General features: G+C 45.3%; 1 protein-coding gene across 1 annotated transcript in view; it reads left to right on the forward strand.

The window, feature by feature from the left end:
* The window catches only part of SMTNL2 (smoothelin like 2), a 47,976-nt gene that overhangs the window by 17,479 nt on the left and 3,834 nt on the right, over window positions 1–26,663 (forward strand). The window contains exons 2-8 of the mRNA XM_039507560.1: window positions 14,544–14,631; window positions 15,406–15,648; window positions 16,345–16,407; window positions 18,540–18,615; window positions 21,025–21,198; window positions 21,874–21,991; window positions 23,478–23,629. Of these exons, the coding sequence (XP_039363494.1) occupies window positions 14,544–14,631; window positions 15,406–15,648; window positions 16,345–16,407; window positions 18,540–18,615; window positions 21,025–21,198; window positions 21,874–21,991; window positions 23,478–23,629 (914 nt within the window). The remainder of the gene's footprint in view (window positions 1–14,543; window positions 14,632–15,405; window positions 15,649–16,344; window positions 16,408–18,539; window positions 18,616–21,024; window positions 21,199–21,873; window positions 21,992–23,477; window positions 23,630–26,663) is intronic.

The raw sequence follows: 26,663 nt of genomic DNA on the forward strand, positions 1-26,663 counted from the left end.
CATTTTAAAATCTCAGCTAGGTGCTTTCAACTGATAGCATATTGAAGGGGCCAGATTCATCTCTGGTGTAACTCCATTGAACTTCCAGGGAATCATTTAGCTCATGATGGAATAGGCTGAGTACATCTGCGTGCTGACAGAAATCTAAATGAAGAAAATGGCAGGTCATTTATTTCTGATAGAAAGTATTGACAAGTGATTAATTTTAACTCCCATTATTTCACATACAAGTGAAAATAGACAAGTTTATGTCAGGGCTAGACCTAATGTGAGTATTTCATTCAAAATAAAGATACCTTGCATGTATATAGGTTTCAGAGTGTTAGTCTGTATCAGCAAAAAGAACGAGGAGTTCATCGGATGCAGTGGGCTTTAACCCACGAAAGCTTTTGCTCAAATAAGTTTGTTAGTCTCTAAGGTGCCACAAGTGCTCCTGTTCTTTTTGCATGTATATAGCACCTTTTCACAGAGGCTGTCTAAGAACTTTGCAAAGGTGGGTAAGTATGATTACCCTCGTTTACAGGAGAAGAGACTAAGACAGAGAAGGTCAGATTCTGAGCTCAGTTAAACTGGGTGTACGCTGGCATAAATCCATTGTTTTCGGTGGATTGACTCCTGTTCTACATTGGTGAAATCAGAATCAGGTCCTGGGTGAATAAGTGTTTTGACCACAGCCATGTGATAAGCCAGGGGCTGAACTGGGAAAAGAACCCAGGTTTCCTGACTCTTCATCTCCATAGCAAACCACTCACCCTGCCTCTGAGCTACCTTGACTTCTGGGATAGTTTGTAAACTACCAGTTCTCAAGAACTACATCTGAAATCAGTTTTTTAAAGGCCACTTTTCAAAACTTCCCATAAAGAAAGAAATCAGATGCTAACTGGTTTCATAACATTTTTGCAGACTACCTCTATTTTTTAAGAAAAGATGTAATGTATAAATGTTGCAAGAACAGATGTCAAGTCTGGCATCTTCTACATCCCTCAGAGGGGAATGCCCAAAGGTATAGCCAGAGAGGAGGAACAAGAGGATACCAATATATAGTCACAGAGCTTTGTTTCATTCAGATTGCCATCCTTAAATCTGGTCATGCGATAAGATGAATATGGCATATGGGCAGAGAGAACACAGAACATAAAATAACTACCTACAGTCTGGAGCTCAGCCCTGGTCCTGCTTCTGCTATTAGAGCAGAAGCTTTTATCTTGCAAACCCCTGCTTCTGCCAGTGATCTGGTTTCTTGGCACTAAACTTTTTATTTGACACCACAATGGACCCATATCTGGGGGCCTCTGTTGCGAAGGTGGAGAAGAATGTCATGTGTTTGAAGGATGATTTTAAAAGCAGGCTGCTGGAGCAACAGCAGTGCTGCCAAGGATCAGCTCCTTGTTGGGAAATCTGTTGCTGTTTGTCAGATTTTTTAATCCCTGCATTCCTCCTCTACCTACCTCTAATTGCTAGTGGAAGAAGAAGTCCTCTGTCCTTTCTCACTAATCATCTCTGACATGCCGGTGGTAACCCTATCGCCGATGATCTTTCTGTAGTGTTTGTAGTTGGGCTCCACGCCTGTCTGAATAGGATAGTGAGTCTAAAAATGTAGCAACAGTGTTCTATTTGGATTCTGTTGTAGGAGAGTCCCCTTTCATCGTGTTTAACATGCCGTCCACCAAACGCATGGCAGCAACTTCATGAGTCACTCCAGTGTTCCTCCGGCGTGCGCCACATGCTTTCTGCACTCCAACTGGCAAACAAGCTTGGCTGAGTCAGGGACCACGGTAACTCCTTGCTTGTATGTCCCTTCTTGGAAAGGCCTTGGGACAGCTGGCAGGGCTTTCTATTAAATACCAACTGGTGGCATCGGATGAGGAGCGCCTCTCCCACCGTTCCTCTTGCACCGTTGCAAAAGCCATGCTCAGGGAGATCTGTTTGCAAAGCACTGCCCATAAGGTTATTTGGGCTGGAGCTTCACCTGGTCAATATTTCCTGAACCAGATGGCCTAATTGTCATTTGCCATCCCTAACTCTGGTGACAGGGTACCTAGTTGGGTTGGCAGAAGATTAGCTTGTCTTGCATTTGCAGTTATCGAATGGTTTGCTGTAAAGAGATGGCTCTGTATGGGTAACCCAGTGAAATTTAATGGCCGGTGATATATAGGAAGAACACTAGACCACTAGTGGGCACGCAGCCCGTCAGGGTAATCCGCCAGCAGGCCGTGACACTGTTTGTTTACATTGACCATCCACAGGCACAGCTGCCCACAGCTCCCAGTGGCCGCAGTTCGCCGTTCCCGGCTAATGGGAGCAGCAGGAAGCAGCGGCCAGCACATCCTGTGGCCCGCGCCGCTTCCTGCAGCTCCCATTGGCTGAGAACAGCAAACCGCAGCCACTGGGCGCTGTGGGCGGCCGTACCTGCGGATGGTCAATGTAAACAAACTGTCTCGCAGCCCGCCAGCGGATTACCCTGACGGGCCCTGTGTGGCCCGCAGGCCGCAGAGTTGCCCACCATGGCACTAGACCATTGAATGGTCCTTTCTGACCTTAAACACTATGAACTCTACATTCCCGTGTTTGCTACAGAAAACCTGGATAATACATTTTTCTTCCCAACGTGCCATGTAGACCAATTGCCTTTTGTATATGGCATGCACAGTGTTTTATAAAACCAGATGGGGAAAGCCTGCAGGAGGAGTAAGGAATAAGCTTCCTGTTGATGTTGTCATGGAATCATAGGGTCAAGTTTAGCTCTCAGCTCCAAAATGGGAGAAACCCCACTGACCTAGGTGCGGTTTCTCCAGATTCACATTGGAGCAGCTTAGAACAAAATTTGGCCTTGTGCTGGAAAATAGCTAGTCCACCCCGCTGCCAGTGCAGGATCGCGCCCTATTCTACACTTACTGCTGTTTTTGCCAGTCTAGCTTTAAAAAGGGGCCAAGAAATGGGCTTCTGTCTCATCTCTTGGGAGATCATTCCAAGGACAGTAGCAGTGCAAATACATTCACTGCTGAGGGCTTTTTCAAAGCTGCAGGGTCATTTGCTGCTGGAGAATATTAGTGTTATCAAATAGATCATTTCCTTTAATGGCTTCTTACTCTGACACAAGACTTAAGAGGGAATGACCATGTCATGCTTCTTCCTCGCCTGCTTGTGTTCCCCCCACCTCTTGTGCCTTTCCCCTTTTCTGTAGTATCAGTGATCTGCGATATGCCAGGCACAGAGGATGAATTCTCGGCACGGTTGAAATCCATGGGAGTTCTGCTGTTGTTTTCAGTGCCTGTTGCCCAGCAGTAAAGTGGGGCTGATAACATTTTGCTACCTCACTGGGCTGCTGGGAAGCTCCTTTCATTAAAGTTTGCAAAGCACTTTGAGCTCCTCCAGCGGAAGCAGTTAGAGAAGTTCAAAGCACCATTATGCCATATCGCCAATGCCAAATGTTCAAAAATCATGAGTCAGACCCCCCCACAGTCATGAGATTTTCTAAAATATAACAAATGTTGGGTTCTTTTGATTTGCCCTCTGGTTTCTGAGCCTTGAGGCTGCCCTGAGGTCACATTTTCAAGCCTGTCTCTGCAACCACGAATGCTAGACACTTACCTTTTTCCAAGGGAAGCTCATACTGTCACTGAATCTTATACCTCCAAGAGAGGGGGCTTTCATAAAAACACCAGCTACCAAGAGACTAACAATTGCATCACTAGAATTGGCAACAGGCAGAGAGAGATTACGGGATGCACCTGGGGATGGAGTCAGGAATAGAACTCAAGAGCCTGAGCTTCTTCTCCTCTCCTGTAATCAGGTCTTCTCTCCCACCCCCATCATTATTCCGTGCATCCCAATAGCGCTCAGAGCCCTCAACCAACACCAGCACTCCATTGTCCAAGGGTCTGATTTACATACGTATGGCATATCAGAGACAGCCCCCAAGAATGGACAATCTAAACAGGCAAGACAGACAAAGGCAATATTGCTGTCCCCATGTCAGAGATGGGGAACTGAGACATGGAGAGGTTAAAGGCCAAAGTTTCAAAAGAGCCCAGGGATAGATTTTCAAGAGCTAACCACCAAATGTTCAGAATTGCTCAGCTCCCAGTTAGGCGCCTAAATAGCAGTACTCTGCCTGGCTAGCACCAGAAATTGAAGCCAGATCTCCTGAATCCCAGATCACTATCTTAACCACAAAGCCAGCTTCTCCTTTAACACTACCTCAGTTTCCCCCACACTCAGCTGATATATGGGACTCTGTAATTACCAAGTGTGCCTACAATAAATCCGCGGAACAACGGTCAGCATGGTGGGAAGTCAGTCTAATGGGTAGGATAATGCATTGTCTGCAAAGAATAACGCCTAATCTGCCTGAATTCTGTCTTGTTGCTGTCAGTGAATTCTCAGCTGTCGTCAGGTGCATCAGAATCAACACCTACCTCCGTCTGGAATCTGTTTCTTTCTAAGTGTTCATTTAAAAAAGAATGACTTCTTTTTAACTGGGGCTCCGGTGTCTTGGTAAATATGGATTTGAGAGAGACTGACAGCTCCAGGCTGAAAAGGCAATTTTCTGGGCATATAATTAAGTATCTCTCAGGGTGTCTTAGGCAGATGTTTGTTCTCTCAGCTTTTCCAAACCATAGAGCAACCCCAGGCAGCACATTCCTTGGAGAGCGATGTCATCATCACCTGTGTTCCTACCGGGGCTCATCCAGCTGAAAGAAACCTTTCTGATGGGGCTTTAAAACAAAACCATTTCATCTGAGTGCAGGGGAGCTCTGGGGTGCAGCACAGAGAGAGAGGGAGGATTCGGAGCAGCTCTGTCAATCGCCAGGCTCTCATTAGAATTGTACCTTCTGTCCAGGGGTCATTTCCCAGTATCCTGGGCAGTAGGAAAGTATTGTTTTACACGGGAGGAGAAAAGCATTCTCAAAAGTGGTCTTTAAATTTGAGTGTATGAAATTTGGGATGCCCAGCTCTGGACACCTGGAGTTTACATTTCAGAGCCACTGAGCACGCATAACTCCAGCTGAAATCAGTGGGAGCTGCAGGGGTCAGCACCTAGGAAAACCAGCCCCCCCCCCCGGATCTACAGTTGGGCACCCAAAAGTAGAGGCTACTTTTGAAAACTTCAGCACAAGTGACTTGCCTGGGGTCGGTCACAGAGGAAATCCATGGGAGGGCTGGGAATGGAACCCTGACTCAGAGACAGCCAGTGCCCTCTTACACACATTCAGGTCACAACTGTGCTATTCGTAGGTCTCCTGTGGTCTGTGTACCCCATGCTGGTTCAGCGGACAAAGCAACTGCCTGTCTGCTCAGCCAGAGCTGATTGGCAGACCCACATGGCAGCTGTGCTGTGAAGATAAAAGGGCAGCAAGGCAGGCAGGCAGGGAGACTGCCAGAGGGACGGAGGGACTGCAGAGAGAGGATCCCAGAGAGAGGGGAGACGCAGCTAGACAAACCAACCCACCAAAGAGGGAGACGCTGTGGGGACGATTACAGAGGTAGGAAGTAGCTCAGGGAACACCAAGGGTTTGAGGGGAGGCTGTTCCTGACAAGACCCCTGAGCTGGAACCAAGTGGAGTGGGTGGGCCTGGGTTCCCCTGTGTATCCCATCGAGGGGCTCTCCCCTTTATCCTACGGGGCAGAGTCTATTGAGGACCCATTCAGGAGGGATTGGTCCTTGACATGGACTTGACAATGCAGAGTTGCGTGTGACGGCAGAGGGGAGGACGGAGTCAGATGGGCAAGCCTCTGCAAGGGGATGCTAGCAGATAAAGACCCCCCTGAACAATTCTAACCAACAATGAAAAATCCATTCTGCACATTTACCAGCCAAGGGCCAGTACCTCCCATCAAAGTCGCTGTGAGTTCTGTACAGAGAACAGTGGCACCAGAGTGTCCTTTGGCATTTAAAAAAAAAAAAATTCAATCCATCCACTTTGTACAAAGTGAGTGAAATTCCAGCCCCATTGAAGTCAACAGGAATTTTATCTTTGACTTCAGTGGGACCAGGATTTCACCTTTCCCTAACGAAACTGTGTTTGAGTTGTTGCAAATTGGAGAAAGTGAGTGTGTCCACTGTCGGAGGCATCCGTTTCTGTGCATGCCAAAGCAATGAGCATGCTAGAGAAGAACACTTGGGTAAGCTGTACTTTCTGTTTCAGTGGAGGTTTGCTGTTATTTATCTTGCGGATACAGCATCATGGGGGTGTTTTTGTAACTCCTATTCTGCTTGCCTCATCTGTGGCAAACAAGTCATGTAAATATTTTGTCAGATGAGAGAATTATTCCCTACAGTTTGTAAATTGACACTATCAAGGGTAGAAGGAGCCAGAACTGACCTACCTTTTTTGTGTCCGTTCGCAAAGCTTGTGGAATTCTTTGTGGGGTTTCCTTAAAACAAGGAAAAAGAAAAAAAAGTCAGTGGTTTTTGCAAAAATGTATTATAAAAGGATGGGATTTTCAGAAGCACTGAGTGCTGGGTTCCCTTTGCTCCCATTGAAGCTGATCAGAGCTTAACCGCTCACTTCAATCAGAGCAGAATTAGGCCAGCACTGAGCACTTGTGAAAATCCCACCCAAACAGAGCAGCAGCAGCTCAGCATTCAGGAGGAGGCTGTCATCAATAATAAGCTGCTCTGCAGGGCTATCGAGCGAAGTTTGATCTTGAACCCTGATTGCATGCTGCCTCGTGCAGCACCACAGAGAGGAGGCAAACACCCTGGCCAAAGTGTAAAGTCAGCAAGTCAGAACCCCAGGGCGTTGCCTGACCGCCATGTTACATCCCTGCTCACTGCATGGTCAAAACATGGGACCTCCGACACGTTAGTGACTATGAACCACCATTGGCACTGATGTGATGTCACTGAAATCAGTGGAGTTACGCCAAGGACGATTGGGCCCACATGCTAATTGTGACTTGTGCAGATGGGAACCATGAGTGGAGTCCACTTTACAACCTGTTGAAATCTGCAGGATAGATGGGCCATTATTTAGGGTCAGACTGTCTCTGGCTGGTGCCAGAGTGCGATAGCCCTTTCCCTCACTCCTTCCCTAGGACCAAGAACAAGTGCAAGGGTAGAGAAAGCTGTCTCTAGGCAACCCCCAGGAAACAAACGTTGTTCTCCCCAGCAGCGCAAATGTGGAGTAACTTCACTAAAGTCAGTGGTGTTGCTCCAGTTTTACATCGGTGTAACTGAGAGCTGAACTGGGCCTGGGGACTGCCTGTTTACACTTGTCACATAATTAATTTCAAACATGTGAGCAGTTCCATTGACGTTACGCACATTGCTTAAGTACTTTGCTGGACCAGGGCCTATGTCAGTAATGGGTGGAGGGCGGCATGCTCTTTAGACATCAGTGCACAGAGCCTTGGTAAAACACTCCAGTCCTCAAGGTGAAGATGCTCCATGTTGTTGAAGGCCACTCACTTCTGGTTCCATGCTTACAATGGATTTTAGTGGATAATAACACATTTGGACCATGGGGCTTGCTACTGCATGGTGCTGAGAGGGAGCACCTCATCCAATCGGAGTGCTGAGGATCGCCTGAGAGGGAAGCACCTTGTCCAATGGAAGTGCTGCGCTCTGCTGCAGAGGGAGCACCACGTCCAATGGGAGTGCTGAGCACTGCTGGAGAGGGAGCACCACGTCCAATGGGAATGCTGAGCACTGCCTGAGAACGAGCACCTTGTCCAATGGGAGTGCTGCGCTCTGCTGCAGAGGGAGCACCACGTCCAATGGGAGTGCTGAGCACTGCTGGAGAGGGAGCACCACGTCCAATGGGAATGCTGAGCACTGCCTGAGAACGAGCACCTTGTCCAATGGGAGTGCTGCGCTCTGCTGCAGAGGGAGCACCACGTCCAATGGGAGTGCTGAGCACTGCCTGAGAACGAGCACCTTGTCCAATGAGAGTGCGGATCCCCCTTCTTGTGGGGCACATAGTACTTTGCGGAACTGGGCACCATTAGCAGGAGTTAGCAAGAAAATAGTGATTCAATTCTCCAATTTTTAAAAACTGTATTTTGTTTGTTTTTTAAATAGTCCCTTCAGATGCCAGCCCCCTCTGAACATTCTGGGTCTCTTTATTTAGCTGGGTTTTTTGGTTGGCTTTTAATTTCCCATTGACAGGGCTGGTGCAATTTGCTCTTAAAAAGACACCTTTTGAGTCTAGAGACCAGGCCCCATCAGAGCCTAAAAATTTAAAATTGCTTCTCATCTTTTGGCAGCATCACTGTAAGACGTGGACTCTGGGAATCAAAACTGTCCCTTAGTCAGGGCCTGATCATGCTTGCACTGAAGACAGTGAGTGAAATTCTCTCTGCCACTTAAGCAGCACAGCAGCCTTATGCTGGCGCCATGCTCAGGCCACTCCGTGGAGAACAGGGTGCGGCCACTCAGTCCTTCCCTCAGGCATAGCTCCCACTGAGTACAATCAATGAAACGGGAGACTTCCCTGAATAAGAATGTCACGACTTAGCCCTTATAGGGCAAAATCTTATAAGCTGGATTCTCAGCTGATGTCAACCGATGTAGCTCCATTGAAGTCACTAGAGCAACTCCAATATACAGCAGTTGAGGTCTGGCCCTCCTTGTTGTGTAAGGCATAAATACAGAATAAAAATACAACTGAGGAAGGATGATGTTTGTTGTACTTTTCTCCAGTGAGTCCTGGCTGGTCACTGTGTTTATTCATGCAAAATAACTGCTGCTAATCTCAGGGTAGAGAGAAGTTCCCAAACAACTTTTATTTTTAAAAAAGTTAAGAAGTCCGTGTACAATGTTACCGATTTAGTTTAGCAGGAATAAGTCAGATGCAGTCTCATTTTTGCCATGTAAGTACAAAGAAACGTTCACCTAGGGAATAATAGGTGCTCCAGTATTAGCAACAAAATGTTATTATTTTTTATTATGAGGAGGGACAAAATCATATTTTGTTAAAGATGCCATTTTCCCGCTATATTTGATATGCTGTAGAACGCGAAGTCTAAGGGCTGGATTTTCTAAAGAGCCCACCACCCATTTGGAGACCAAATTACGAATAATTCTGAAGAGCCCCCTCTGCGGGTGTGAGCTCCTTTGAAAATAGGGCCCTTATTTAGGTGTCTGTATGGGAGCAGAGCTCTTTCGAAAATCTGGCCCGGTGTAGCATAGATGGCCCTAGACAGGGCCGGCTCCAGCTTTTTTGCCGCTCCAAGCGGCAAAAAAAAAAGAAAAAAGATAAAGCCGCGATCAGTGGCACTTCAGCGGCAGCTCTACCGCGCTGCTTCATTCTTCGGTGGCAATTCGGCGGTCGGTCCTTCTCTCCGAGAGGGACCCGCTGCCGAATTGCCACCGAAGACCCGGACCTGCTGCCCCTTTCCATTGGCTGCCCCAAGCACCTGCTTTCTGTGCTGGTGCCTGGAGCCGGCTTTGGCCCTAGAACAGCTCGGATGCTTTTAAGAACGTTTGGATGCTGGAAAAGAGTGAGAGCTTCCAAACACATGCACTTTTATGGGAATTATTTTCTCCTACATTTCTTACTAATAAAGTAGTGAACAAAAGTTTCCTGTGCGCAGATCCAGTACACAGCAGCATCTCAGCATGGAGCTGGAAGATGTACCTCCGGGGAGGATAAAACTGTTGTTGTGTGTGACCATCCTAAAATCCCAGGAGCCAAGAGGATTTTGATGTGGCAACCAAGGAAAATCTGAGTGTGTGTCACTTTTGTTATTGAAGCTGTAAACAAAGTAGTGGTAAAAACCAACGGTGCCTTTTCACAAGCACATTAAACTAACAAAGGAGGCATGTGTTGCTTATGTAGATTGATGGTAAACAGTTTGGGGAATATGCTGGCACATTCTTTTATACCTCAGGCCTTGATCCAACAAAGTATAAAAACACACGTGTAACTTTAAAAATGTGAAGTAGCCGTATAACTTTAAGCATGTGACCACAATGGGCGTGTCCAGGTGCTCAAAGCTGAACGTGTGCTTAAGTGCTTTGCTGGACCAGGGCCGTCGTCTTGATCAGAGTTCTAATTCCGTGTGAGCACAGGGCAGGGCTTTCAAGTGACTAGTGACTTTGGGGGCTTTGGAAAATCAGATCCCTTTAACGGCGTCTCAGGCTGGGCACCCAAAACCACGAGCCACTTTTAAAAATTGTAACTGTGTTCCCAAATTGTGCCATGCCCTTGCCAAGCACAAGGTTCAGCCGTGATTGGGAATACAGGACCCAAACCAAGTCTCATTGAACTCAAAGGAACTCCACTGACTTTAGTAGTGTAGGATTTTAACCATAATTTTATACTTTGTTCCCAAATTGCACTTAAACTACCATTGTAACAAGGATCACCTGACATTGTAGGGTATAAAGAGCAGATGGGACCCCAATCCCCAGAACAGATCATTATGAGCTGGTGAGGATTTGGATTAGGACTAGTAAAACTATAAACAGCTCAGGTAGTGGAAAATACAATGGAAATTCCCAGTGAATTAACACTGAAGAGAAAGAATGTGCTTGATTTAAAAGCTAACGGTAAGGCGGGAAAGGTCCTTGTCCCATGTTCTGAGTGTACGATGGGCGAAGATAAACAGGGGTATGCTAAAAATCAAATAAGGGCCAGGAAACCATGTCTTCTGCAGACTTACCTCCGGTTGATTGTTTGGTTTCGGCATTTTACATGCAATGTGTTTTTTTCCCCCCACCACTAATGAGTTATTTTAATAGTTTATTATGAAGCCACAGCATAACTATGTGAAATCAAACCATCACTTTGATTCCCTCCACGTGAAAACCAAATGTGGATGCAGGGGAAAATTATTACTTACCTGTGTGCTGCCTCTTTCCTTTCTATTCTATATAGGTTCTTATACCACCCTCATTACCATAGTATTTGAGTGTCTTCCAGTAGTGGATTAAGCAACATGATTAACATCTGTGCAAAGTAACTTACTGTATAGCAAAAGCCAAAGCAGAAAGCTTGGCTAATGGACAGAACACAAGTCAGAGGTGTCCCCGTTTATGTTACAACCTGGGTTTTTATTTTAAAATGAGCCTTCAGGTTCAATTCTGCAGGGTGTTGGGGGCACAGGCCCAAACAGGCTAACTACTTAAGGCCCAGCTTAACTTTACCAGGGTGAGTAGCCCCGCTGAGGTCAGGAGAGACTGGCTTCTCTGACATTTTGTCTAAATCACAATAAGTGAATAACTAGTGGCAAGGAATTTGGATTTTTAAAATTCTGTCACTTCTCATAATGTGCTAATAGCAACAGAGGTAAAATGTGTTTGTTTCTAACACCTGAGGCCAGATCCTCAGCTGCTGTGAAGGAGTGTAGTTTAACTGAGTGTTATGGAGCTATGCTGCTTTACGCTGGATGAGGCTCTGGCTACTGATGTATAAGTTAACAGCATTCTAGGCTACGCCTACATTTACAGCGGGGTGTAGCATACAGATTGCACACCCAGCTAGCCCAGGTATAAATAGCAGTGTGGATGGTGAGGCACTGCTTAGGCAAACAGAGCACAGACACACCAGAAGCTTAGGGTATATATATCCTACATGGCTCGCTCTATACCTCCAAGCAGGGCCGCCTATGTCTACGCTATTTTTAGCAGTGTGGTGTCCCGCTGCCCTCTGCCCTGCCGGAGCCTTTCACTGCCATGTGTAGCTACACACCGCAGTGTGGATGCAGCCTGCTTTTCACTGTGGTATATAGCTACACCTATCCTACACGCTGTCCCAAGTGTAAACAATAAAGCCCTATATGTTGGGCTAAACTCTGCTCTCAGTAACACTGCGGGTAAATTCTGGGAACACCATTCAATCCACTGAGTTGCTCCAGATTTACACCGGTGTAGCAGGGAACAGAGCATGCCCCTATGCAGTTTTGCCAGCTTCAAGAGTTCACAAGTTATGAATCAGGCCCTAAAATCATAACATGGTCTTGATCATGATTTAAAAAAAATAATAATTAGGAGTTATTTTTCTTTGTCTCCTGATTTCTGCATCTTTAGATCACACTCAGTTCACATTTTCAGGCTTTTCTCCACAACCATAATGGTTAGAAATTTCCATTTAAAAAGAAAATGAAAATGGAGACTCATAAAATCACCTGCCTCCAGGAGCTGAGGCTTTAAGATAAACACCAAATATTGTGAGGGTTGGGATAAAATGATGTGAGCGGGCAACTCTGCCTCTGGTGGGATTTTTTGTTTTGTTTAATCCTGCAGTCTGAATCCAGAGAGAGAGAAATTGACACACAACTTTTGTATCTAATGTGACAACCCAGTTGCACAACTGACTGCTTTTTTTTTCTTTCATTATTAGTTTAGACTGAGTAAACACACAAATGTGTTGCAGATTTTTTAAAAAACTTTTGGGCCAGTCTGGTGTAAAGTCTATTTACAGTGACCTCAAATTTTCCCATGGACTTTAACTTAGGGAACTCGCAGTTTCCCATAAACAGGTATAAGTACCACAACATTTTTTAATCAAAGTAATCATGTGACTGCAAAAATATTCTTTTTTTGGTCTCTTGCAACCAAAAATTGCGTACTTTCTGCTGGATGATAAAAACAAAACGTTCTTGGCTGATTTGCCTGGAATTAAATTAGCAAACATCAAAAAGTGTGTAGTTTTCCAAAAACAACATTTCAAAAGTTATAAGTGGTAACTCGGTCATGAAGTGCTAGGATATTTACTTTTCCCCGAATACTCTTTCCATATGTCATCTAATTGTAACGACTGTCATTTTATCTGCCTTAAGTAGAGAGAACTTGTGTAGAACATTAAGCAGTTTTATGCAATGTCCTGTAAATGTTGTATAAAGAAGATTCATGTGTAAACATAAGGGACTCTTCGAGTTAATGTTGAGAAGAGTTATGGGCTTTACTCCACAGCTTGTCCCAGTGGAAAACTTTTACTGGCCATAAATTGTACCACTGTTTTACATAAAGGCCATTAAATCATTCCTAAGATAAAAATACTAGGTTAGCATTTAGACTTACAAGAAGTTAGAATCAGCAACTGGATTGTATGTGTGGAGAAAAAGTTGCCTTTATTTTGCCCATCCTGTACAGGAGGGGGAACAGATTTACAGGGATACTGCTGTAATAACTTGGGCCTCACTCCTGCAGTCAATCCTGAGGCACGTGACTAACTTTACTCACAGGACCAGACCCGTTCAAGTGGATGGGGCCATTCAATTTAGTGACGTTTTACATCTGCATCAGTGCATGCAGAACTGGGCCCTCCCTCTGTTTCTGCATTTATTTTCATAGTGTGCATGCAAATCCTGGGTCTGATCTTGTGAGGTGCTGAGCACCCTAAACAGCCAGCACCTCTTTTAGGCCCGGATCCTGCAAAGGCTTAACTTTACACATGTGAATGGGCCAACAGGCTTCAACAGAATTACTCACATGTGTAGAGATATGCACATGCTGTAGCTTTCGCAGGACGGAGATATTGTGTTGAAGACAGTGCAGAATCATTCAAAGACATGACATCGTTGGCTATAAAGCAGAATAAATTAACTTTGTACAGAAGAATAGTGACACATGACTGATATGTGCATCTGTGAAAAAGATCACACTCAGTTCACTGAAAGGTACAGACTCTTGTCCTGGGGTGAGATCCTGGCACTTTTCAAGTCCATGGGAGTTGTGCCATTGATTTCAGTGGAGCCAGGATTTCACCCGTGGCGTGCATACCACTGATCTAAGGTAGACAGCACTGATTTTGGTCCTGCTGCTGCTCCCAAAGAAATCAACAGGAGTTTTGCCATTGACTTCACTTGAAGCATGATCAGGCTTTATTTGCCACACTGTGTTAAATGAACAGCAGATGTGCTCACCTACAGTTCCCCACAAGTGGATGGCAGTGGTATTTGCTAATATTAAAAGCATGTCAGACTTAGTTCTGAACCAGCCCATCCTGTCTGTGTAGCAGAGGGCTTTGTTTTAAGTCACAATACAACTCTGGAAGGTTGGAGGGGGGGAGCAGGGGGAGGAGCACCAGAACTTCCAATGTATTAAAGTAGCAGAGGGTGGAAAAGGCAGACATTGACCTGTGTGATGCCCCCTGTGATTACAGAAAATGCCCCACCTGAGCACAGTGTATCCTCTATGTGCCACAGGAAGGGAAACCCCCAGGGCTTAATTTGTCATGAAAGAGATGCCAGGGCTCAAGCAATATTTTTACATTCATAACTGACAGCAAGCCCAGAGGTGTTGGGGCTCTGAACTGCTAAGCCTAGAGGTGCCGGGGCAAAAATTAAGCACTGGAAACCCCTCCTTTCTGCACTGGGCCAATCTGCCCTTGGCTACATATCTGAGGGTTGGATTTAGTCCTTTATCACCAGCGCTCCTTTTGCAGTGGGCAGCAGCCAGACCGTTCTGATACTCAGTGTGATCCTGAATGATTTGGCTTTTGGGGGTCGGGGCTGTCTCCCACTCTCTTGCATGGAGACTATCACAATGGGACCTGATCTCAGTTGGGACCTCTGGGTGCTACAGCGATGACTACCGTTAATCATTTGAAAGCCAAACCATCGTTCAAGTATTGTGTGCAATGTTTTGGCAGAGCGTGGACCTGGATGACCACAACGAACCTGAGACTAGAAAAGTTTCTAATTCCTCCATAGTTGAAAACGGACACCAGTCTTTGGCAGGTAAGAGAAGAGAAATGCTTGAAATGAGTCTTTTCAAGATCAACTTTGAATGCAAAATATTGCTCCTGGTCAAGAGCTCAATTCTGTCTACTGAGCAGCTCTCTGATGTCGCCAGTGTCTTACTCTGGAACTGTTTCAGCATGAATGCTGTGCTAAGGCCCTGATCCTGAAACACTTAGGTATATGCTTGATTTTATTACCATGAGTAGTAACCATTAACTTGTTAAGCATGTGCCTAAGGGTCTGCAGAATCGGGGCCTAAGACCCATCATCAGCATGACTTCCAATTACGATAACAGGACTTTGTATTCTGAATGCCTTCCTGTTCATGCATTTCAAAGGACTTTGCAAACTATTAATTAACTCTCACCACCTGTCTGTGGGAAAGGTCTTATTATCTCTATTCCTCAAAAGAGGAAACTGAGGCACAGATGGTTTAAGTGAACCAAGAAAGAACAAAGAAGTCCTGCCTCCTAACCCCCAGCAGTAGAGCATGAGAGTTAGTGGCCCTAAAAGGAAACATAGTAGACTAGTCATCTGAAGAAGCTTTTCTAATTAAGAATATTAAAGAGTAGAATATGATCAGTTACTTCCAACTTACATCTGAGTCTGTGCATAAATGACATAATCAGCTAGGGGGAAATTTGATTGTTATTCCCATGCTTTCCTAAAATAAAATTAAATAAAGCCATGGTGCATAGATATCGTTTTGTATTTTTAAAGATATCTGTCAATAAAAGTATTTCTCTCTCCTTGTTTTCTTTAATACCCTAGGTCAGGCAAAAGTCTCACAAGAAGTGACCTCTTCCTTTCAGATGTCAAACTCGTCCCCTGAGGAACATGCCCCTGCAGTAACCTTGCGGATGCCCCACCTTCCTGTTACTGCAGTAACAAGAGTATCAGAGAAGTTTTCAGGAGAAACCTCTGCCTTATCAGGAACGAGTAATGCTACCAGTGGCCTGATAGGGCAGAGCAGGAGCCAGAATGAGGCTGTGATGAAAACTTCCAGCCAGTCAGGTAAAAGAAATGTCCAGGTATGAAAATAATTTGCTCACTGAAGCCAGCTCTGATTTAAAAAAATAATAAAACAAAAGCTCATATAATTTGATTCTTGTTCACACTATTCAGCCGCCTTCTTTTCTGAACTGCACTTCATGCAAAGGTTAGCAGCTGTGATGTTTGTAGTCCAGTTTATCTGAGCCTCAGTCACACACTGCAGATTTTACATAGACGTTGCTCCCATTGGGGTTAGATAGGACCTGATCCAAAGCCTGCTGAAGTCAGTGAAAGTCTTTCCATTAACTACAGCAGTTTTGGGATCAAGCCCGTAGTGGTTTGCGCACAACTTCCCCGTGAGGAAGGTCTTGTTGTTTCTGTTTTATAGATGAGGAAACTCAGGTGCAGAAAGTTCCAGTGACCTGCCTGAGATTTCAAAGAGGAGTGAGCAATGCAGCCCGGAATAAAACATAGGAGTCCTGACTAGAGCGGGTTGGAAAATAGGAGGGAGGGGGGTGCATGGACCTGATTCTCCTATTGCACCAGTCTGACACTGATGGAACACCATTGAACTCCTGATTTGTGAAAGGAAGGTCCAGCCCCATTGCCAACAAGAGAAATTGTGTCCATTTAAATAAAAAATCCCTCCTCTCTACCTGCCCTTTTTTTAAAACAAAGAAACAAGCAAATCGCTCCTCTGTCTTTTTTGCTTTTCAGTGACTGCTGTGAAGACCTGGAATTCAAGTTCCGTGAAAACAATGGGCACCTCCATAGCTGCAGGTGGGTGTTATTTTCTCTGCCCTTCAGCATGGAAGGTATATCCCAAACCCACATAATTATGCTAAACAGTACAAGGAAGCCAGTGCTGCAGCACTTGGGGGTTCAGATCTGGTCCCATCTCTACTGAGTAGGAGTTGTCTATCCACCAATCTTTAATTGGATGGTTATATTACATCAGTATGTAGTAACACTAAGAGCATCACAAGGCTGCATGCAGAGGTCCAGATTAGCCCCACTGAAGTCAAGGTGAGTCTTTCCATTGACTTCAGTGAGAGTCAATAAATCAATTCTTAGCAGAGGGCAATGGTCCATTCAGACTCAGGGCATGTCTACACATCCAAAGCTGTTCATGGGCCAGCCTACCCAAGCAAGCTTGAATCCAGCTAGCGCAGGTAACGGCAGCGAAGATAGTGCCACGTGGGCTTCAGAGCTGGCTAGCGTGGCAAGTACATGCCCAGGGTCTGTGCCAGTCTTGAACTACCTGTGCTGAATCCCGTGCTATACTGTCTTCACTGCTACTGTTCACCTGTGCTAGCTGGATTCAGAAGAGCTCCGGTAGGCGAGCCTGCACACACCTTTTGCTGTGTAGACATGCCCTTGAGAGTACTTTGCCACTGGGGTTTGGTTTTACAAACCCTGAGGATGATCCAGCCAGAGCAAAGAAAGGCCTTCAGTTTATTTGGGATTTTCCACAATGCCCTTTGTCCTTACCACAAACACTTCATAAATCACACTCCCAGAAGGGAGTTTATTCTCTTCGCTTTCTAATGGTTTGTCTTGCACTGAGGCCAGGGTGCTACCAGATCAGACTGATTTTGTGTTCTTTGCTGTACATTGGGACAAACTTGATTTTCTGGAGGAGAGAATGACCAGACCTCTCAGCTGCGGGGAACATGGTAGGAGTAAGAGCTGTGTGAAGCTGCAGCCCAGAGAGCTGGTGGGAAAAGACTTTAACATGGGTGGTATACAAATGAAGGCAGATCAAACCCTGGTACATATCAGGAAAGCTGCTAAACAATGCTGCTTTGGGAGAGCAGCCACACAGCACCACCATGGCAAAGCAAATTCACTGGAGGAGCCTTAGGGATGGGTAGCATGGTTTGAAAACTGAACTTTTCAACATCTGACCCCTTCTTCAAGTCACGAATGTGTAAAAGGACAAAATGCCTCAGACTCTTAATTCACGGCTAAACAAATGACTTGAACGCTGTCCAAAAATGCTGTTAGTCCACATCACCAAGCTATTACTCTCTGTAGACAACAAAGCCGTTTGGAACCGATTTGCATGGTCAGTTCAGCAGGAATGCAAAAACGACACAGCCTAGAAAACGCATTACTTCTTAGCACAAGAGGCTCCCACAGGCTTGCAAGGTGAGGATCCAGATCAGCTCTGGGCAGAAGAGCACAGGAAAACTAGTCCCTTCACAGTCCAGGGATTAAACCTGAGATGAAGAATCTTCACATTCGGTTTTCAAAGGGCAATTAAGTTTACACTTGAAAACCTAGGGCCCAATTGCCTTTTCATTTACAGTACCAGGGAGTATATCAACGAGGTCGACGCAGGTACATGCATATGAAACTGATGGAGAACAGAACCAGCCCCTTAGTGTTAATCCTTCGTTCCCGAGCACAAGGACTGAACAGGTGGTGGAACTAAAGCAGCCTGTAGTGCAGTGACTTTAAATTTTATTAGCCTCCCCATGGCTGCTTATGGCCTGCCAGAATGACCATAGCCGTCTACGATATAGTACCTTTTCCTCCTGCCCTGGCTCCATCTCCAGCATGCCCCCTACTCTAGGACTGGCGGAAGGGCCAGTGTAGGTCTGCCTGTGGAGTCCCAGCACAGTGTCTGCACCAGGGGAATTGTCCTGTGGCCCCTTGGGAGCTGTTTATTGCCCCTGTATGCGACTATAGTGATGTCTGGTGCCTGGGACAGTGGGGAGAATCTCTCCCCAGGAAATCATTAGCTCATGCTGGCAGAGGTCTTTTATAGAGAAAGCTGCAACTTTTCATTGCTGTGAGTAAGAATAAATGCGTGGCCACATGTCAGGAAATAGATTAAAAACATGTGTGGGAAGAGGAGAAAATACTTTCAACACTGATGCATCTTGTTTTTCTTGCTGTTTATACAGAGAAAAGCACTTCCGTCACAAAGTCTATGTCAGCCATGAGCTATGGATTGACTAGTGGAACCAAAGCTAGTGAAAGGTAGGATCTTCCCTTGACTGTTTCAGTGAGACTTTTTCTGAGTGTGTTCAACGTAGCCTAAATGCAGAGGTGTTCTGTTGACTCATCTTGGCAGCCAGACCAAGTGTGTCCTACTGGCTCCAGTCTACAAAAGGGTTTGAGTGTCTCTGAGGCAGAAGGAACTAGAGACTGGAACAAAGAGAGATCCTGCAGGTTTTCTCAGGATCTGTCAAGCTCACGCTGATGCTTAGACTGAGATTAGTTTGTCACGTAATTTAATAGTAAAGGCAAACCCAGAAATGGGTTACTGTGTTAGGAGCAGGTTGGGAATAGCATGTGGTTAGCTGCCCTGCATTACAGGATAAGGGAAGGATGGGCTTGTGGGTCAGGCACTGGCATGGGAGATCTTGGTTCAGTTCCTGGCTCTAGACTCCCTGTGTGACCTGGGAGGAGCCCCTTAATCTCTCTGTACTTCAGCACCCCTCCTGTAAAACGAGGATAACATTTCCCTACGTGTTGGAAAGAGAAGTCCATTACTTTGTGTGAGGTGCTCAGCGATTGGGGGCCACATAAGTACCGAGATAATTTGATAACCTTTGATCTAACCGGTTCCCCCAGCCAGTGCAGGATTGTTCTCTGCAGTAGATACTTTATCCTGCTTTAGCTAGGCTAGTGACCTGTCTTCATGCATGAAGCGTTCCACCCTCATACAAATCTCACTGTCAGAACGCACCAAGTCCAGAACCTTGCTACTGATTGCCACGTTGCCAGCCCTCTTCTAATCCCAGCGTGAACAGGCACAGATGGGATGTAAAAAGCTTCAATTGTCCTTTAATAGCCATGCCCGGGCCTCTGAAAACTCCTTTTAAAGCACTCGGCTGTGTAAAAGTTGTTATTTTGGGTCTATTTTGGGCACTTGAATGCATGACCCCTATCAACCATCCTTAGTTTGACTGGCCTGCATCTTAGCTTACAGCTTTAAGTTTCTAAACTCCTTACAGGACACACTGTGACTTTCTGCCTTCACTCCTAAAGGCTGACTACCACACCTTTTTGAATAACTCAGTCACAGTTGTTTAGTATAGGATTACACAGTATCACAATTACTGTGGCAATATCACGGCATCCTCAGCATGCAAAACCTCATCAAGAAAAAGGGTAGCACAGATTACATAACCCTCTTAAACCGGGCTTGCATCTGCCCTGAAAATTTCCCTGAACAGGGTTTTATGTTTCTTATGAACAACTAATAAGTTAGGATGCGATACCAGCTCATTGGTGGCCAAGACATAGAAGAATGATCATCATGGGCTTAATATATGGGACTTAGAGTCAGTAGATCCGGGTTTGATTCACAGCTCTGCCCCAGATAATGTGTGATCTGGAGCCAGTCAGTGCCTCGATTTGTGCCTCAGTTTTCCCCGGTTGGAAATGGTGGTAACACACCCTCCTTCACATGTGTACTATGTGGCTTAAATCACTAATATTTGTCAAGTGCTTTGGGAACCTCAAATAGAAGTGCAAAGCAATATATAGTCCTATATAACAGGGGTCAGCAACCTTTCAGAAGTGGTGTGCGGAGTCTTCATTTATTCACTCTAATTTAAGGTTTCGCTTGCCAGTAATACATTTTAACGTTTTTAGAAGGTCTCTTTCTATAAGTCTATAATATAGAACTAAACTATTGTTGTATGTAAAGTAAATAAGGTTTTTAAAATGTTTAAGAAGCTTCATTTGAAATTAAATTAAAATGCAGAGCCCCCCGGACCGGTGGCCAGGACCCGGGCAGTGTGAGTGCCTCTGAAAATCAGCTCGCGTGCCGCCTTCGGCACATGTGCCATAGGTTGCCTACCCCTGCTATATAATATAATCCAACTGGCCTGCTGGTGTAAATTGGCCTGGGTCCATTGGAGGCAGTGGAGCTACATTGACTTATAGGAGCCAAGGATTGGGCTTGGTATGAGTGACTTAGGAGCCCAAGTACCAAATGTGACTTATGCTCTTAGATGCCTAAATCTCATTGGAAATTAAGGAGGATTCAGACCTTACGTGCCTAACGCTTAGACTTTTAAAGGGATTTAGGAGTTGCTCTGCTCAGAATTACAACGCCTGATATAGATTTTCAAAAGTGACTTAGGTGCTTAAATATCTATGCCTAACTCCCACTGATTTAAATGGGAGTTAGGCATCTAAATACCCTTGGAGACCTAGCCTTTTGCAGTCTACATCCTATTGACTTTCAGTGAGATCTAGGCTCCCAAATACCCAAGTTACTTTTGAAAATGGCTAAGTTATTCACATGCTTTTGAAAATAATTTATTCCATGTGTTTAGGATGCTGAAGTTTTGCTGTTACTGATCTCAGTGCTTTGTGGTGATACCCAATGTTCCGGATAGTTTCTCTTAGACTGTTTTTGGTGTTCTCTTCCAGCAATACCATTGACAGTTACTATGATGTGACACCCAAATCCTGTTCCCCACCTCCAACTGTACATCGCCAAGTGGAAAGGAGGCGAGAGCTGGTGCGGTCTCAGACGTTGCCCCGCACTTCAGGAACGCAGGCCAGGAAAGCGCTCTTTGAGAAATTTGAGCAGGACAGTGGAAAGTATGTCACTCCTTAGTCCCTCTCGCATCCAAAGGGGGCTCAGTACTGGGAAAATATTCTGCTAATGACTTATAGCAGAGGGATCTCCAGACTTGGAAATTTGAGCACAGGAAATCTGGGGCCTGATCCAGCTCCACTGAAGGCAGTGGGAGAATTTCCAGTGGGTACTGGCTCAAGCCCTTGGTGGACATTCCAACCAAGAATGAAGATTCAGTAATGTCAGGCAGTCAACCTGAAAAGAACCGAAGCCAGGAAATTCAGAGCTCAAGCTGTTATATATTCACCCTCCTGGCCCAGAGGGTGTTGTTCAGAAGGGAGTGTTGTAAAAACCTTCCTCTGGCTGGCTCATAAAAGGAGACGGATTTCATGGTTTTCTATTGTTACTCAAGAGCCAACAATGTGTACTGTGCTTTACAGGACATGGTCCTTGCCTCAATGTTTATACTGTAAATAGAAGCTAGAGATGAAATTCTGACTCTTTTGAAGTCAATAGGGGTTTTCCCTTTAGCGTGATTAGGGCCAGGATTTCCCCTATGCATGCCCCACATAGGCAAGGGGTGACAAAAAAAAGGTTGTGTTTATGGGTTCGTTACTGTCTGTGTCAGGGCACGCAGCTGCCGGGAAGATGTTAGGATTAGTCTCCTCATCAAGGTTTTCTCCCTTTTCTTCTTCTAGAGGAAAAGGAGAGTCCAAAGCAAAGCTGAAGCGGTCACAGAGTTTTGGGGTCGCCAGTGCAAGCAGCATTAAGCAGATTCTACTGGACTGGTGTCGCTCCAAAACCATAGGATACAAGGTGAGAGGATGTCACTGCTTTCCATTTTAATTATTTCCAGGAACGTATTTGAGTATTTCTAGAGAAACTTCACTCAGAAAGTGTGTTCCATAGCGAGTGACTCTGAAATGCACTAGACAATGGGTTACATTTATCACTGGTCTCCAATCCCCCCGAGAAACTGTCTGTGTATTGCTTAGTTCATTGGAAGCCAATAAGACTACTCACATCACTGAAGTTAGTGCTTAAGGGCTAGATTGTTTAAAGTATTTAGGCACTCAACTCGCCATAAGAGTTAGGCGCCTAAATAGCTTTAAAAATCTGGCCCTCGGTGCTTTGCTGGATTGAGGTCTGGATTGTGTGTGTTTACAGGATCCATTTTACGTCTGTGCACTCTCTGCTAATTGTAGAGTGTGTCTCCTTTATTATATATAATGAGATGCGGATGGGGCTGGAGATTACTTGGTAGTACTATTACCTGGAGACCAGGATAACTTTGTTATGCCGTAGCCCAGACTGCTCTATATTGGAATTAGAGATGTTTAATCAGATTAAATGCTTGAGGTTAAATTCTCCCCGTTTCAGCACGTTCATGTCTGTGGGATGGCTCTAGTGTAACTGAAGAGAATCTGGCCTGGGGGAGGTCCCGTTAGAGTTACATAGCATTAAACTGCATTGCCTAATGCAATTGCCAGGGGAAAGGGACAATTTCCTAGATTTATAAGAACAAAAGAATGCCCCTTCCACAGTGCCGTTCTGAGAAAACAAAATATAATTGTTGTTGAACTCTAAACTCAGGGGTATATTCCAACCGATAATGAAACCATCAGGGTCTGACTTCTGTATGGTGGGGGGGAAGTCTAGCACCACGAGGCAAAAGAGCCCAGTTCCATTTTGTTACATGGGTGCAAATCCAGAATTATATTGGCTCTTTGCTGTAATGGCAAATGGGCCAGTTTCTGCACAGTCCTACACTGTGTGCAGTTCCAGTGGGCCAAAGTGTCCCCTCATTTACCTTCAGACAACGCCCTTAAAGTTCACAGGGCTATTCAGAGTGCAAGTCAGTACTAATTTGACCCTAAATGTATAGCAAGCAATACAGGTTAGTCTTTATACGACACTAAGCACTGCACAGAAAAATACCATCCTCCGGTTAGTGACTACTCCATAGGGCTAAGTAATGCTCTCAGTTTAGAGTAGACAAAGAGAGTCGGATCCAATGCCCATTGAAGTTAATGGCAGTCTTTCCATTGTCTTCATTGGGCTTTGGATCAGGCCTGTGGACTATACATCTGCTTTGCACCTGCGCTAACTTTCACAAAAGGGCCGAGGATGCCAATTCTCCTCTTAGCCCAAATAACGTAATGGGTGTACAAACAAGGAAACAAAAACCATAAGGCATCTGCTGCGTACTCTGCATGTTCCCTTTGGTGAGTAAGAGAAGGTCAAGTATACAGCAGTTCCCAGCTCTGTACACAGCCCTGAAGCTCTGTTTGCATTCTGACAGCACCTTGATCTGCAGAACTTCTCCTCGAGTTGGAGTGACGGGATGGCATTCTGTGCCCTCGTGCATTCTTTCTTCCCCGAAGCCTTCGATTATAATGCGCTTGACCCAGCTAACCGCAAGCAGAACTTTGAGCTGGCTTTCACCATGGCTGAGTGAGTATCATTTTAGATCTCTGTGAAGTGCATCCAGTTAAAGTCTCACAAGACTGATCATTTCTCTCTCATACCCTGCATCACACGCTCACACTTATAATGCCAAAAAAAGGGAGTAAGACTTCACAAGACATCACATAAAGCAGGAGGCTCAGGAATCAAGAGAGGCATTTTTAGCAGATGACTGGTAATCAATAAGTTGTTGCAAAGAAACTCCAGGGCTCTTTGGATTCATGCACTCAGATTCTTGCCTGCCAGCTCCAGTTCTCCCTATCAACCAGATTAATCCCGGAGTTATAGCTATTATATACACAAGGGATTTAGGAGCATCAGTACCATTTGAAAATCTCCCCTTCAGCACTTGAGCATCTCCCTCATGATGCTTAGCACCAGACTATCTATAAAGCACTTACCACTGCAGCTTCTAATAGCTGGGTCCTGCTTCCACAGCAATCTATGGCAGTCTTGCTACTGCCATCCGTGGGAGGCAGGACTGGGTCTTCAGAGTGCGGGTACGTGCACTAACCTGCCGTTCTGATGCACTTGATTTAGGTCTGGAAATTCATGGTTTTCACTTTAACACTTTCAGGAGACTTAACTTGATCTTTCTATTGCACACCACAGAACTTCCATTCAGGTTCCATTCAGTAGCTTAAGTCAACCTGGGCTGTTGTCTAATCAGATGTTGTTTCCCTCTAGTCCTTTGAGGGAAAATAAGTTAAAATAGCTTTTAAAACTTCTGCTGACAGTTATTACTGCATGTTCCCGACAGGTGGCTTTTCTAAATCCATGTAAATACCCATCTAGAAAGCTCTTAAATCGTATACATTTTATTAATTGAGATTTGGAAAAAACCAGAAATGGTCTTAAGATGGATTACTAGTAACTATGACAAAATAACCAGATCAGACCATATGACTCATAAGTGTTGACAGCCTATTGGATTTCAATGTAGCAGAGAACAGAATACATGCACTTTCCTTAAGACAGCTGGAGGGTGGGTTGTACAAGGTGACTTACAGGCAGTGGAAAATACAAGCAAACTGAATTTAAAATAAGTTGTTATTCCATTGTTAGAAAATTGGGTCGCTTTAAAAATTACTCTCAGCCAGATCCTGTAAATTGGCGTAGCTCCGTTGACTTTAATGGTGTTACACTGATTTACAGCAGCTCGGGATCTGCCCCTCCAACTTTAACTTCGGAGGTCAAGGATTCTTTGCCTTTGAGTTGAAAAGTTTAGGATACGGAACCAGGAACCAAAACAACAGTCCCAAGAGTCGTGATACCATGGTGCTTAATCAGTCAAACTCACATTTACAGTACTCTAACTCGGCAGGTAGGAGAACTGCCTTTTGGCATCCCCTGCAAGGGAACAAGAGTGGCTATTGCAAAGACACTTGCAATGAGAGATTTATCCCCCTCCCACCCACCTCTCAGCAAGCCTGTCATGGCAAAGTATGTGCAAGACACGGCCAATGTCTTTATTTTTCTATAGCTGTAAAATGACGTTGATCCGTGAAATAAACACAAAATTAAGTGGCAAAACAAATATAAAACATGCATCGGTCAAGAGGCTGCACGTGAGTGGTCTTTGAGCAGACACTAGTTGTGGTGTTAACACAGGAGATAGCGAGTAAAGTGGAATGCAATACCAAAGCTCTTTTACCGGTCCTGCTATGCATGCTTACAGTATGTATAGAACCAGTATGCCGCTGACATGTATACACAGCATGATTCTGTGTACTTGCGTTTCTGCAATGGACAGTTTTCTTGAACTGAATTTCTCCTGACTTTTGGGTGACTAAGGAACATACGCTCAGACCCTCATGTTTTGTTGTTTTTGTTTTAGTGGAATACCATTGTTATTTAGAGCAACACTTCTTTTGCTTTGTGAAATACTGTTAGGAGGGAGGAAAGTTATGTCTGTGCACTCTTATCATTGTAAATTAAAGCAATTAAAATGTCAACAACAGAGCCCTAGGCTAACACACACATTTGTCTAAGGGCCCATCTCTGCTGGGGAGTGATTTGTACCAGTGTAGTTAGACAGGCACAAATCTCAGTGTAGATGTGCTGCACCACTGCAACTTAGTGTGGTTTGAAACTGGAGTAAGCTGCAGCATGGCTTGTCTACACAATGCGTTAGTGCGCATCGGTGGGGTCTGAATTGTAGTGTACACCAGCATGTTGTATGCTAACTGGCCCACATGCACCCTACACTGAAAGCTAACCTACGCTAAACGTTCCTTAGTGAGTGCTGAGTCCTGTTTCAAACAGTACTATGTTAACACGCACTAGGGAACTTTTAATGCACACCAGCTGGCTCCACACAGGCCAGTTAACGTGTAACATGTCAGTGTGCACTAGAATTTACACCCCACAGATGCAGACTAACACACAGTGTAGACAAGGCCCCAGTATTTATCAGTGCAGAACATTTACACTAGTAGTGGCACTAGTGTAGCTACATTGGCACAAATACCCTTTAGGTTGGTCTATACTGGGGTACATCTACAGAGGGATAAAAAACAGACAGCTGGCCCGGGTCAGCTGACTTGAGCTCATGGGGCTCGGACTCTGTAAAACTGCTGTCTAGCTGTTCAGGCTTGTGCTGGAGCTCAAGCTGCAGGACCCTGCAGGGATGGAAAGTCCCTATGGTCTTTGTAGCCCTGGAGCCGGAGCCCAAGTCAGCTGACCCAGGTCAGCTGCAGCCATGCCACGGTCTTTTATCTCTGTGCAGACATACTCTAAGGATAGGTCTACACTTACTGCGCAGGTCGACGCGGAGAGTTCGACTTCTCGGAGTTCGAACTATCGCGTCTAATCTAGACGCGATAGTTCGAACTCCCCGCGCGCTCCGGTACTCCACCACTGCAAACAGCGGTGGCGGAGTCGACCTTGGAGCCGCGGACTTCGATCCCGCAGCGTCTGGACAGGTGAGTAGTTCGAACTAGGGTACTTCGAATTCAGCTACACTATTCACGTAGCTGAATTTGCGTACCCTAGTTCGACCCCCCTTCTTAGCGTAGACCAG

This window comes from Mauremys reevesii, linkage group 20 (genome assembly GCF_016161935.1).
Source record: "Mauremys reevesii isolate NIE-2019 linkage group 20, ASM1616193v1, whole genome shotgun sequence".
In the NCBI taxonomy this organism is placed as follows: domain Eukaryota; kingdom Metazoa; phylum Chordata; order Testudines; family Geoemydidae; genus Mauremys; species Mauremys reevesii.